This window comes from Podarcis filfolensis, assembly GCF_964270895.1.
Source record: "Podarcis filfolensis genome assembly, chromosome: 2".
Lineage (NCBI taxonomy): Eukaryota > Metazoa > Chordata > Lepidosauria > Squamata > Lacertidae > Podarcis > Podarcis filfolensis.
This window is the reverse complement of record NC_139605.1, coordinates 6,508,486-6,521,072: the sequence shown is the minus strand read 5'-3', so window position 1 is coordinate 6,521,072 and position 12,587 is coordinate 6,508,486. Positions and strand designations below refer to the sequence as shown.

The 12,587-nt window shown below is 43.8% G+C and overlaps 1 protein-coding gene across 2 annotated transcripts; it reads left to right on the top strand.

Annotated features, from left to right (window-relative positions):
- The first annotated feature begins 3,051 nt into the window (after positions 1-3,051).
- LOC310756682 (uncharacterized protein) lies at positions 3,052-12,454 on the top strand. Of its 2 annotated transcripts, none has more exons than XM_083601233.1 (6): positions 3,052-3,248; positions 6,193-6,689; positions 7,862-7,985; positions 9,341-9,420; positions 9,630-9,762; positions 10,525-12,454. In XM_083601233.1, exons 2-6 carry the CDS (start codon positions 6,291-6,293, stop codon positions 11,724-11,726), a joined length of 1,938 nt encoding a protein of 645 aa, XP_083457359.1. In that variant the 5' UTR covers positions 3,052-3,248; positions 6,193-6,290; the 3' UTR covers positions 11,727-12,454. The 2 variants fall into 2 exon arrangements, with proteins under 2 accessions (XP_083457359.1, XP_083457358.1); XM_083601232.1 differs by having other exon boundaries at positions 3,110-3,248; positions 6,193-6,710.
- The last annotated feature ends 133 nt before the right edge of the window (positions 12,455-12,587 follow it).

Sequence of the window (12,587 nt, the reverse complement as noted above, 5' to 3'; positions counted from 1 at the left end):
TTTTACAAAACATAGACATAGATACAACAAACATCAGACAAAAACAAATATGTCACAAAAGACAAAAAAAAGAAAAAAAATAAACACAGAAAAAGAAAAAAAAGCCAACTTTAAATTCCATAGTTCTATATCCCTCTTTCCTGACCTCCTCACATCTCCCTTTTTTGTGTTCCCCTTTGTTCAATCAAGTTCAGCAAATTCTAACCCTCTTTCAAACCTCATTTATAATTATATATTTCAACTTATTATGTCTCTAATTTCCCTTCCCTTACCACTTCGTGTTTTTTTTAACCTAATTTTCATACCACCTTCTCTTTTTAATCATTTTTGCATACCTCTTCTAACCATGTCACTAATGCCCTATTACCTTTGTATCCCACATCATTTTAACATTCAAACATTTTACAATATTTCTGTAAATAGTCTTTGAACTTTTTCCAGTCCTCTTCCATCGACTCTTCTCCCAGGTCTCGGATTCTGCCGGTCATTTCTGCCATCTCCATATAGTCTATCACTTGCATCTGCCATTCTTCCACGGTAGGCAAATCTTGTGTCTTCCAGTATTTGGCGAGAAGTATTCTTGCTGCTGTTGTTGCGTACATAAAAAATGTTCTGTCTTTCTTTGGCACCAAATGGCCGACCATGCCCAAAAGGAAGGCCTCTGGTTTCTTAGGAAAGGTAAATTTAAATACCTTCTTCAGTTCATTATAAATCATTTCCCAGTAAGCACGTCCACCAAAGATGAAAGAATGTTCCCTCAGTTTCTTTACATTTCCAACATTTGTTATCAGGCAGGTGATAAATTTTTGCAAGCTTGACTGGGGTCATGTACCACCTATAAATCATTTTCATAATATTCTCCTTTAAGGCATTACATGCCGTAAACTTCATACCGGTAGTCCACAACTGCTCCCAGTCAGCAAACATAATGTTATGACCTATGTCCTGCGCCCATTTGATCATAGCTGATTTGACTGTTTCATCCTGTGTATTCCATTTTAACAGCAAGTTATACATTCTTGACAAGATCTTAGTTTTCGGTTCTAGCAATTCTATTTCCAATTTTGATTTTTCCACCTGGATTCATATCATTTTCTTTTAATGAACTACATGCCATGAATTTTTAAATCTCTTTCCACAGCTTTTCCTATGATTCAAGTGGTATATTATAACCTGTCTTTTGCCCAGTGTATCATTACAGCTTTAACCTCTTCATCTTTCGTCTCCCATTCCAACAGTGGTTTGTACATTCTTGATAACAATTTCTCATTATTTTCTAATAATTCATTTTTGAACTTTGAGAATTCCTTCCCAAAGTCCTTCTCTTTGTCACCTCTGAATATGTCATTTATTTGGCAATATTGTAACCAACCTGTTAACAGAGCTTTCATATCCTCATATTTTTTCACCTTTAATTTGTTTTCTACTTCTGTTAACAGATCTTTGTATGTTGCCCAGTTTCGCGTTTACCTCTTTTTACAGATATGGTTTCTAATGGGGAAAGCCACAATGGTGTCTTGTTCTCTAATAAATTCTTATATTTGTCCCATACTTGGTAAATTGATTCCCTTATAATATGGTTCAGGAATCCCTTGTGCACCTTTCTTTTCTCATACTAAAATTCAGAATGCTAACCAAATCTATTATCACGTCCTTCCAGATCTGATACTTCAATATTGTTTAACCATATCCAGTAGCCAATCATGTGCAGCCAATCACGGGCTGCATTTTAAATTGCATTTTAACCTGTATTTTAAATTGGTTCCCCCCCCCCCATGTTTTTACTGTGATTTTATTGGTGTTAGCCGCCCTGAGCCCGGCTCTGGCTGGGGAGGGCAGGGTATAAATAAAAATTATTGTTGTTGTTGTTATTATTATTGCATATAATCCCCTGCCCAGCAACAAAGGATCGAGAGCAGGGGTAGCAACCTAAGGTTCGGGGGCCGGATGCGGCCCCATCGCCTTCTAAATCTGGCCTGCGGATGGTCTGGGAATCAGTGTGTTTTTACATGAGTAAAGGCTGGGCTGGATGAATCCCAAGCCGGAATTAAGATCGCCGGAAGAAATATCAGCAACCTCAGATATGCAGATGACAAAACCTTGATGGCAGAAAGTGAGGAGGAATTAAAGAACCTTTTAATGAGGGTGAAAGAGGAGAGCGCAAAATATGGTCTGAAGCTCAACATCAAAAAAACAAAGATCATGGCCACTGGTCCCATCACCTCCTGGCAAATAGAAGGGGAAGAAATGGAGGCAGTGATAGATTTTACTTTCTTGGGCTCCATGATCACTTCAGATGGTGACAGCGGTCACGAAATTAAAAGACGCCTGCTCCTTGGGAGAAAGGCGATGGCAAACCTAGACAGCATCTTAAAAAGCAGAGACATCACCTTGCCAACAAAGGTCCGTATAGTTAAAGCCATGGTTTTCCCAGTAGTGATGTATGGAAGTGAGAGCTGGACCATCAAGAAGGCTGATCGCCGAAGAATTGATGCTTTTGAATTATGGTGCTGGAGGAGACTCTTGAGAGTCCCATGGACTGCAAGAAGATCAAACCTCTCCATTCTGAAGGAAATCAGCCCTGAGTGCTCACTGGAAGGACAAATCCTGAAGCTGAGGCTCCAATACTTTGGCCACCTCATGAGAAGAGAAGACTCCCTGGAAAAGACCCTGATGTTGGGAAAGATGGAGGGCACAAGGAGAAGAGGATGACGGAGGGCGAGATGGTTGGACAGTGTTCTCGAAGCGACCAGCATGAGTTTGACCAAATTGGGGGAGGCAGTGGAAGACAGGAGTGCCTGGCGTGCTCTGGTCCAGGGGGTCACGAAGAGTCGGACACGACTAAACAACAACAAATATTGTGTCTTTTTATTTCAAATGCATCTTTGGGTTATTTGTGGGGCATAGGAATTTGTTTATCCCCCCCAAAAAAAATATAGTCCAGCCCCACACATGGTCTGAGGGACCTGCAGCTGAAAAAGGTTGCTGACCCCTGATCAAGAGGCTTCAAGAGGCTGCTGAACATCCTAAAGGGTTAAAGGAACTTTAACAGGATTCCTAGAGAGGAAGGGGAAGTGGAGAGGTTTCCTAGAGCGGAAGGGGAAGTGGAGAGGATTCCTAGAGAGGAAGGGGAGGGTGGTCTCATACCGGAAGTGCATCTCCACACCCCCCCACCAACCCACCTCTCCTGTAGGGAAGCTTCTTCTGTCTCCCCCAAGCGCTGCATCGGTGGCCCCACCTGGGATCTGGTGAGCCGCCCCCCAAAAAATTGTCTATTTGAAGGGTAGGGGTCCCTGGGATGCAGGGGTGGGTGCCTAGGAGGACCTGAAAGGGAGGGGTGAGGAGGGGGAGATTCCGGGATCCCAGGCTTTGAATGGGGAGAAAATGTGGGGTGGGGGGGTTAGGGGTAGCCAGCTGAGAGTGTGTAGGGAGCCAAACCCTGGCCCCACTTTACCCCATAGGGAGGCAGCCTCTGCCGCAGATTCACCTGGGATTTGCCCAACACAACACATAATAATCATAATCATCATAATAATTAATTTGTACCCCGCCCATCTGGCTGGGCTTCCCCAGCCACTCTGGGCGGGTTCCAACAAAGATTAAAAATACATTAAAATGTCACACATTAAAAACTTCCCTGCACACAAGCTTTTAGGGATCTGAGCTTCTTTCTCCCTCCTCTCTGCAGCCAGCAAGAGGCCCCTTGGATGTTTCATGCCGTGGGGAGGTTTCAAGTAGGTCTGCAGTGGGGGGCTGGGCGAGAATCATCAGCTGCGCTTCTGTTAGTATTTGCACCGCCACCACAGTCAGGCACATACCCTCCAACATTTTCATTTTTACTTTTTAATATAATTTTTATTAAGTTTTCTGTTTTACAACTTTGAATATTCATTTAGACAACCTTGAAATATCAGTGACTTCCCTTCTTCTCTTTCCATGGTTCATTTTGCATAGCATAAATCCCTGCATATTTTATATAAACTAAAGCATTCAGTATTCCATTATTACTTCCACCAAAACTTATTTACACTGTTGAATTTATCTTGATGCTGCCAACGTTTTCAAGTGTACACAATCCCCCCATATAGTCAATAAACATTTTCCAATCTTCTTTAAACAAATGTTCTTCTTGTTCTCATATTCTGTAAGTTAGATCCGCAAGCTGTGCATATTCCATCAGTTTAAGTTGCCATTCTTCTTTGGTTGGGACCTCGCTCGTTTAATATTATCATAATCATCATCCTATGGTTTGCCCCAGCCACTCTGGGCAGCTTCCAACATATATAAAAACATAGTAAGATATTAAACATTAAAAAACTTCCCTGTACAGGGCTGGGTGGGGGGGGGTCGGGGTCGGATAGCTACATACGTTCCAGCATTTCCCCGATGAAAATAGGGAGGTCCCAGGGAAAAGCGAGACATTCCGGGATCAAATCAGAAACCGGGATGGCTTCTGTAAATCCCTGGAAAATAGGGACACTTGGAGGGTCTGCAGGCACGGTGGACACTCGTGTGTGCGCTTTCAGACATGCAGCACCTGACCTGTGCAGTGGAACTTTTTTTTTTTGTCCCGGAGTACAGAGGCACAGCTGAAAACGGGAACCCTTTTTAATCTAAGGCAGCAGGTACCAGTTGGAAGTAAACAGCTTGTGTGCGAGTGGTTTATGGATTACGCAGTGAGGATTATGGGGGGCGGGGCGGGCTGGAATCAGTGGAAGGCTGAGAGCCATAAGGGATGGACTGGAGAGAAGGATGGATGTAGGATCCTCTGATTTCCGGGAGCATGGAAGCCTTTAATCCAGAGCCTTCACGCGACATAACTGCCGTCTAATCCTCAGTACAGTCATACCTCGGAAGTCAAATGGAATCCGTTCCGGAAGTCCATCCGACTTCCAAAAAGTTTGGAAAACAAAGCACTGCTTCTGATTTGCTGCAGGAAGCTCCTGCAGCCAATAACTTATATGAAACAAAGCGACATTCAGCAATCCAACAGAATCTAATAGGAAACACCAGCAAATAATAATTAAGCAGTTCAACCACAATAAAGAATTACCAATATATAATCAATAAAAGTAACAGCAAATCACAATGCGTAAAATACCACAAAACATACAAAACCATGTAAAGGATCAAATTGAGAAACAAAGAAGCACAACTTATGAAACTATTTTTAAAAAATAAATCCCTGAATGAATGAAATATTCCCTGCTACTGCTGCTGCTGTTCTCAAAGTCATAGTCTGGGAAAAGCTAGGTGGGGCAAGGCAGGTGGGAACACCATTGCCTGATGAGGAACTGAAAGTCTGTCTCCCCTCACCTCTAGAGACTGATATGGGAGATACATTATTATTATTATTATTATTATTATTAATATTAATATTATTATTATTATACCCCGCCCTTCCCGGTTCAGAAAACCAGGCTCAGGGCGGCTAACAACAAATTTAAGACACTTAATTATAAAAGCAGCATAAAATATGAATAACAATAAAATTCAAAAATCAATTTAGGGCTAGCTGGCTGAATTGGTCCTATTTGGGCCAGCAAGGAGGCCAGGGGAGAATTATCTGTGGCGTCTCAGAGTGGGTAATCTTCATTAAATGGGAGGGGGAGGGAAGGGAAGGGAAATAAGAGATCAGGCTGAATTCAAATTAAAGGCCAGGCGGAATAGCTCTGTCTTACAGGCCCGACAGAAGTAGGTTAAATCCTGAAGGGCCTTAGTCTTATGGGACAGAGCATTCCACCAGGTTGGAGCCATCACTGAAAAGGCCCTGGCCCTGGTGGAGGATAGTCTGACTTCCTTAGGGCCCGGGACCTCTAAACTATGGTTATTCATGGACCTTAAGGTCCTCTGCGGGGCATACCAGGAGAGGCGGGCCTGTAGATACGTAAATATAAATATAAGCAGTCCAAATGGCCAAATAGATATCTAAATGAAACTGACTATTATAAGCCATGCAATCAGATGGAGAAAGAGCAGTGAGATCTTCAGGCCACTGGGTGTTAGATGCCGAGTCTTCCTCCTTTCAGCCTTGCAGTAACTTAGCCCCATAAGGACTTGGAGAACCCATGTTTGTTGTCCATCTGTTCGTCCAAAAAGCTGCTTCATAGCCAGACTCATCCAGCTTTGATGAAAGCTTCTAGCCGTAACAATTCAATGATTTTCTAACAAGCCATTTTCTTCACTTTGCAGGGCTTGGTTGTACCTTGAATCAGGGCAGCTTTTGCCTTGAAAAGGCAGATTGGAAGAAGAGGGGAGAGCCAGAGGAATCCTTGGAGCACAGACCCAACATGGATGGACAAGGCACAGCTGGCCTTGACACCACCCGGGTTGGGAGGAGTGAGGGATTCTGGGAAAGAACTGTGCAGAATATCCTGGGTGCGGAGGACGCCCTCAGCTCAGACGCTCAGCGCCAACGTTTCAGGCAGTTCCACTACCAGGAGGCCGAGGGGCCCCGAGACGTTTGCAACCTGCTTCATGACTTTTGCCGTCGGTGGCTGAAGCCAGAGCTTCACTCTAAGACTCAGATCTTGGACCTGGTGATCCTGGAGCAGTTCCTGGCTGTCCTTCCCCCGGAGATGCAAAGCTGGGTGAGGGAATGTGGAGCAGAGACCTGTTCCCAGGCGGTGGCCCTGGCCGAAGGTTTCCTCCTGAGCCAGGCAGAGGACAGGAAGCCGAAAGAGCCGCAGGTTTGGAAAAGTTTTGTTCTGGTGGTTTGAAAGGGCTGAGGAACGTGAAGCAGAAAATCCCAAAACTCCCTATATTTTTCAAATTCTTTCTGAAACATAGCTGTCAACCGTCCCTTATTTGGCGGGAAACTCCCTTATCCCAGCACCATGTCCCGCTGCTGTCCCTTATTGATGATGTCCCTTAAATTTCCCAGGTTTCATGCTTGCCCGGCTCGGGAGGGAAGCAGCAGCTCGGGGTCCTCCGCCACATGAGAGAGAGCGTGTGCACGAGCTGCCACATCTCTGTCTCTCCCTTTTCCGCCTCAGGGGTGCGTCGTGAGGAGATAGGTGGTGGCGGGCGGGCAGGCAGCCCCTCTGTTGCGAGACTTCCGCCACGCTGCCAGGGGAAGCCGGAGGTGGCAGCGGCGGCTGGGGAGGCGGCCTGAGGGAGGGGGATGAGGAGGAACGCAGAAGGGCAGCACTTCAGTGGCTGTCGCAGTGCCGCAACCGCCTCATGCCGGGCTCACGGGCGGCGTGGGAGAGAGTCTCTCTCCCTCCCTCCCTCTTGGGCGGGGAAGGGCCGATGGAACTCCTCACGCCAGGACGACGGCAGCCCCGACGTGCTGCTTAGCATCCCCTCCAACCAGTGCAACATCTTAATGTAGTGATTTCCCCCTCTGCATCCCTTTCATAACTCTATTTTTATAAATCATTTGTCCATCCATAGTTCAAATTTTTACTACAAGTTTTCTGTCAATCCTACCAATGTATGTAACTCTTTACAAGAGCTTTTCAACTAAATTATAAACTTTCCCCATTATTTATGAAAGATGTCCTCTTCCTGGTTTCTAATTCTGCCTGGAAGCTTTGCCATCATGACGTCGTTTATCAGTTTTGTCTGCCCCTCTTCTTTGGTCGGAGTTGTAGACCCTTAGGATCATCTAGTCCAACCCCCTGCAAAACACAGTCAGTCGCAGCAAAAGCAGCATGGCTCCATCAGTGGCGGATTTCTGTATAAGCTAAGCAAAATCCCTTATTTTGGCTGCTTGATCCCTTATTCTCGAGGCTGCTGATTCCTTATTTTCAAATCTGTAAGTTGACAGCTATGTTCTGAAAATGTCCCAAACGCCAAAGCCTTTGCTGCTAACTCTCCTTTTCTCATCCTCCCCCCCGTTCCCTCTTTTCCGGTTAAGGGTCTGTTCACAGAAGTCGCCACTGATTTCCCATATGTTGTGAAGGCTCCAGAGAACATCAGAGAGATTCCCCTGCAAAGGTGGAAGGTGCAGGAGGAGAAGGAGGGAGGCGCCATCTTGCTGGGTAATGGAGCATGAATTTGAACTTGGTCTCCTTCCATTAATCATTGGGAAACAAAATTTTTGTTGCATTGACTCCTGCAGTTGTTCAAACCTGATTTTGACGTGCTGATTTCATATCAAAGTTGGTTTTGTTCTGTAAGCTCTAGTTTTTTTGCAATTCCTGTTTTTCACTTTTCACCATAATCTTTGTTTTTCACAATGCAAGAATTCAATATTTTATTAAACACATAGCCAAAGTAGTACAAAATGAGTATAAATGTAAGTGAATTATATAGCATTGAACATGACATGTATAGCATTAAAAATGGCATGTATATCTATGTACAGTTGGAGGTATGCAAAAAAATGTATTCCCTTGGGATACACAGTATACTGGGGAACAAAAACTTTTTCATTTTCTTTTGCATGAGATTTTCCAACTGTTCTTATATGTTCTTATATGGTCCGATCTGAAAAATACAAATATTTAGGTTAGGTTAGGTTAGGTTAGGTTACAAAACTATAAAAATAAAGAAAAATTAAGTTTGCAAAACAATAATTACCATGTGGTTAGGGTAGATCAACGTATCAGTGTCCACTTATCCCCAGTGTAAATATGACATATCGGCAAAAGTCGGAAAGTGCAAGATAACTATAGCATGTACATGAAAATTGATTTCAGATTTGAAATCAGCATTGAAAGAACATATAAGAACAGTTGAAAAATCTCATGCAACAGAAAATGGAAAAAAAAATTGTTTCCCAGTGTTATGAAAGAAATCCAGGAAATCCTTCTGGGTTCTCCTGACTCTGCTCTGTGTGTGTGTGCGTACGTGTACGTTCGCGCGCGCACACATGTGCAGGGGGGCGAGATACACTTCCTTCTGGTCCTTTTCCACAGTTCAATGTGATGTTTATTTTCAGCACTTGAACGCATGGAAGCCAACTTGTAGTTTGCCAAGATCCCAGCTGGGGAGAGATGTGTTTGCACAGTACAGTCAAACCTCGGTTGTCGAATGTAATCTGTCCCATTCGGCTTCCGAAATGTTCGAGAACCGAGGCAGGGTTTCTGATTGGCTGCAGGAGATTCCTGCACTCGAGTGGAAGCCGCTTTGGACATTCGGCTTCCGAAAAAAACGTTCGAAAACCGGAACGCTTACTTTGGGTTTTCAGCGTTTGGGAGCTGAAATGTTCCAAAACAGAAGTGGTTTGGAACCGAGGTTTGACTGTACTGAAAATAAAAACGTCTGTGAACAACCAAAATATACATGACAGATGAGACATTTTGTAATGTCAAGGGGATGCTTAGACATGGGCCACTTAACCTCTAAGACAAGCACATTCTGATCTCTGTCCCCCCTCCTTTGTCTCTCACAGGCGATGGAATGATACCAGCGAGACTTAACCATCCATTTCTTTCTGGTGGAAGGGAAGCGGTTGCTGTGGCAACGGACCAGGTAAGGAGAAGGACCAGTGGGGAGGCTGCCAGGGGGTAGTCAGGGTGTGTCTGTATTTTGGCATTTAAAGAGAAAAGAAGTTATGGGGTCAAGGAAGTTGCCCAACAGGAAGGCTGTGAATGCAGGGGTCGCAGGTAGGCAGCATTGGTGAGTTTTATGAATTGGGATGGTGTTATCTATAAAGGGGGAAATATTTGCTTTTCTTTCAGGACCCAGCATCGTTTGAGGATGTGGCTGTGTGTTTCACAGCCGAGGAGTGGGCTCTTCTGCATCCTGACCAAAGAGCTCTACACAAAGAAGTCATGGAGGAGAACTGTGGGATCGTGGCCTCTCTCAGTAAAAGTATATTTCCCTAGTGGATTATAATATTTATTTAGAAATTATATATGAATTTTAGCTGCTGCTTCCGTTTTGCAGAATCCCAATAATTTAGTACCTCCTTCTTTCCATCGAGCAGGGTTTAGCTATTTTTCTTTATCGAAACATTTATATCCCCCACCCCTTTCCATTGAACAGAAATCTACAAGTTGGCTAACAATGCTTGGAGCTCATTATGAACAATTAAAACCAGAACACAATCAAAACAACAGTTTGTAAAAGTGAGAGATATATATGGTCATATCTGTACACATAATCCATATTTGCAAAGAAGCTTTAATAATGACATTAGATTTTTTTTTAAACTGATGAATTTAATAATTTCCCAAGTGCCCATGAAAAATCCTGTTGTATATTCATGGAACTTGGCACGACAGTTCAAATGGGGGAATTATTTTCTATGTCTTGCCCTGATGCACAATAGATTTTCAAATTTTGACAATTCCTTAAAAATAGGGTTTTGTTTTGTTTTGTTAAATGTTAACCTTGTTTTTTCTTTTTAAAGAAACTACATTACCATGTCTTCGGCGACTTATGTCCCTCCCTGTTCCCTCAATTCCACCACGTCACACCCACTAAATTGACACTCTCCTTTAGAATCAAAAAATCTGGCTCTCCCATCTTGTCTTGGTGGTTTCTGTCATCAGAATATAACCACCTATATGTGGTCTGTCACAAAAGGATTTCTGGTTCTGTTTCTACCTCATTTTCCTGTTTTCATTACAGCACGCGGAAAGGGCCTTCATCATAGTTCTGATCTTGCTACACATCAAAGCATTCATATTGGGGAGAAACCTTATCAGTGCCTGGACTGTGGAAAGAGTTTCCATCCGAACAGGACTTCACATCAAATAATTCACACAGGGGAGGAGCCATATCGGTGCTTAGAGTGTGAAAAGGCTTTTCATGAGAACAAAAGTTTCACTTATCAAACTCATCAGAAAATTCACACAGTGGAGAAAACCTATGCACCCTTGGAGTGTGTGAAGCGCTTTGGACAAAATAGAACTCTCACTAATCATCAGAGAATTCACAGAGAAGAGAAACCATATCAGTGTTTGGAGTGTGGAAAGTTCTTCAGCAGCAGGACGAAGCTCACTGATCATCAGAGAACTCACACAGGGGAGAAACCATATCAATGCTTAGTGTGTGGAATGAGCTTCACTCAGAAGAGGAATCTCACCTGTCATCAGACAATTCACACAGGGGAGAAACCATATCAGTGCCTGGAGTGCGGAAAGAGCTTCAGGCAGAATTTAACTCTTACTTACCACCAAAGAATTCACACCGGGGAGAAACCGTACGAATGCTTGGAGTGCAGAAAGAGCTTCATTCGGAAGTGCGATCTCACTTATCACCAAAGAACTCACACTGGGGAGAAACCACATAAATGCCTGGAATGTGGAAAGAGCTTCATGCAAAAGACGAGCCTCACTTCTCATCAAAAAATTCATACCGGAGACAAACCATATAAATGCTCAGAGTGCGGAAAGGGTTTCTGCCTGAACAAAGACCTCATTCGCCATCAAAGAGTTCACACAGGGGAGAAACCATACAAATGCCTGGAATGTGGGAAGTGCTTCACACAGAAGACGATTCTTACTGCTCATCAGAGAGTTCATACCGGGGAGAAACCGTATCAGTGCTTGGAATGTGGAAAGGGCTTCACACAAAAGGCAAATCTCACCTATCATCAAGGAATTCACACAGGGGAGAAACCGTATCAGTGCTTGGTGTGTGGAAAGTGCTTCTGTCTGAGCAGGGACCTCACTTCTCATCAAAGAATTCACACGCAGGAGAAACCATACCAGTGCAGCGTGGGAACGGCTTCGATACAAGGGCATACCTCCATCGTCATGAAAGAATTCACTCAGGGGCAAAAACATATAAGTACCTGGAGTGTGGAAAGAGCTTCAGATAGACTATAACTCTTACTTATCATCAGATAATTCACTCAGTGGAAAAGCATGTGAATTCTGTGAGTGTGGAAAGCATTACCATATGAATTCATGAATTCAAGGCTCTCTCCCCCACCCCTGACCATGTAGGGTTTTTTAAATCCCCAATTAAACATTAACCCTGACCCCAAATTGATTTGGGGCCAGATCCTGGTTGGGTGTCCCCCTGGTTAGGGAGAGGGGTGCAGCCCTAGGAGCAAACAAGTTACATTATCCATGTATGAATTCAGTATTTTGGGGTTTGTTAGAATTCCTGAGCGACACCAGTTGCTTTCTGCTAGTGTGTGTATTGTGTGTAGATACTGACACACAAACAAACAAACAAGCAAACATATATCATGTGATGGATGCCCAGGGTGGTCCTAGCAGGAAGAGTCAAACTTTGTTTCACTCCTGCAACTGATGGGTGGAGGAACGGGGATAGGGAGAGATTTGGGATATCATTGAACAAGCGTAACTCTGGCGTTGGGAGGAGCTGGGTGCATTTTCTCATCTAAGTGGACTTTGGGTTGCAAACCTCTTTAAGAAATGCTTCATTTCTCTTTCTGAAAGCATCTAAAAGAAGAAGAAATGCATATTTACAGTACTGGACACAGCTGTGTAAAACAAGGAAGGGATGCTCTGTGTGGTATGTTGGTGCTAGAAAAACAGGATAGAGCTTTTTGTATAAATAAGTGAAATAAATGTCTTAAACTGTGTTTTTGTTGACTGTCCTCACCTCAGCACGGAGGGGAGGGGCTGGAGACGCCTGCAGTGACACCTGTCAAATCTGAACGCAGGGAGGTCAAAAGGCCTTTTCCTTTTTCATCTCTTTCTGCTCCAATCTCTCTT

Coding starts and splice junctions, on each gene's coding strand:
- LOC310756682 (XM_083601232.1), top strand. CDS start 6,291: ATGGATGGACAAGGCACAGCTGGCCTTGACACCACCCGGGTTGGGAGG. Junction 6,711..7,861: donor TTTGGAAAAGTTTTGTTCTG/GTGGTTTGAAAG, acceptor TTTCCGGTTAAG/GGTCTGTTCACAGAAGTCGC. Junction 9,421..9,629: donor TTGCTGTGGCAACGGACCAG/GTAAGGAGAAGG, acceptor CTTTTCTTTCAG/GACCCAGCATCGTTTGAGGA.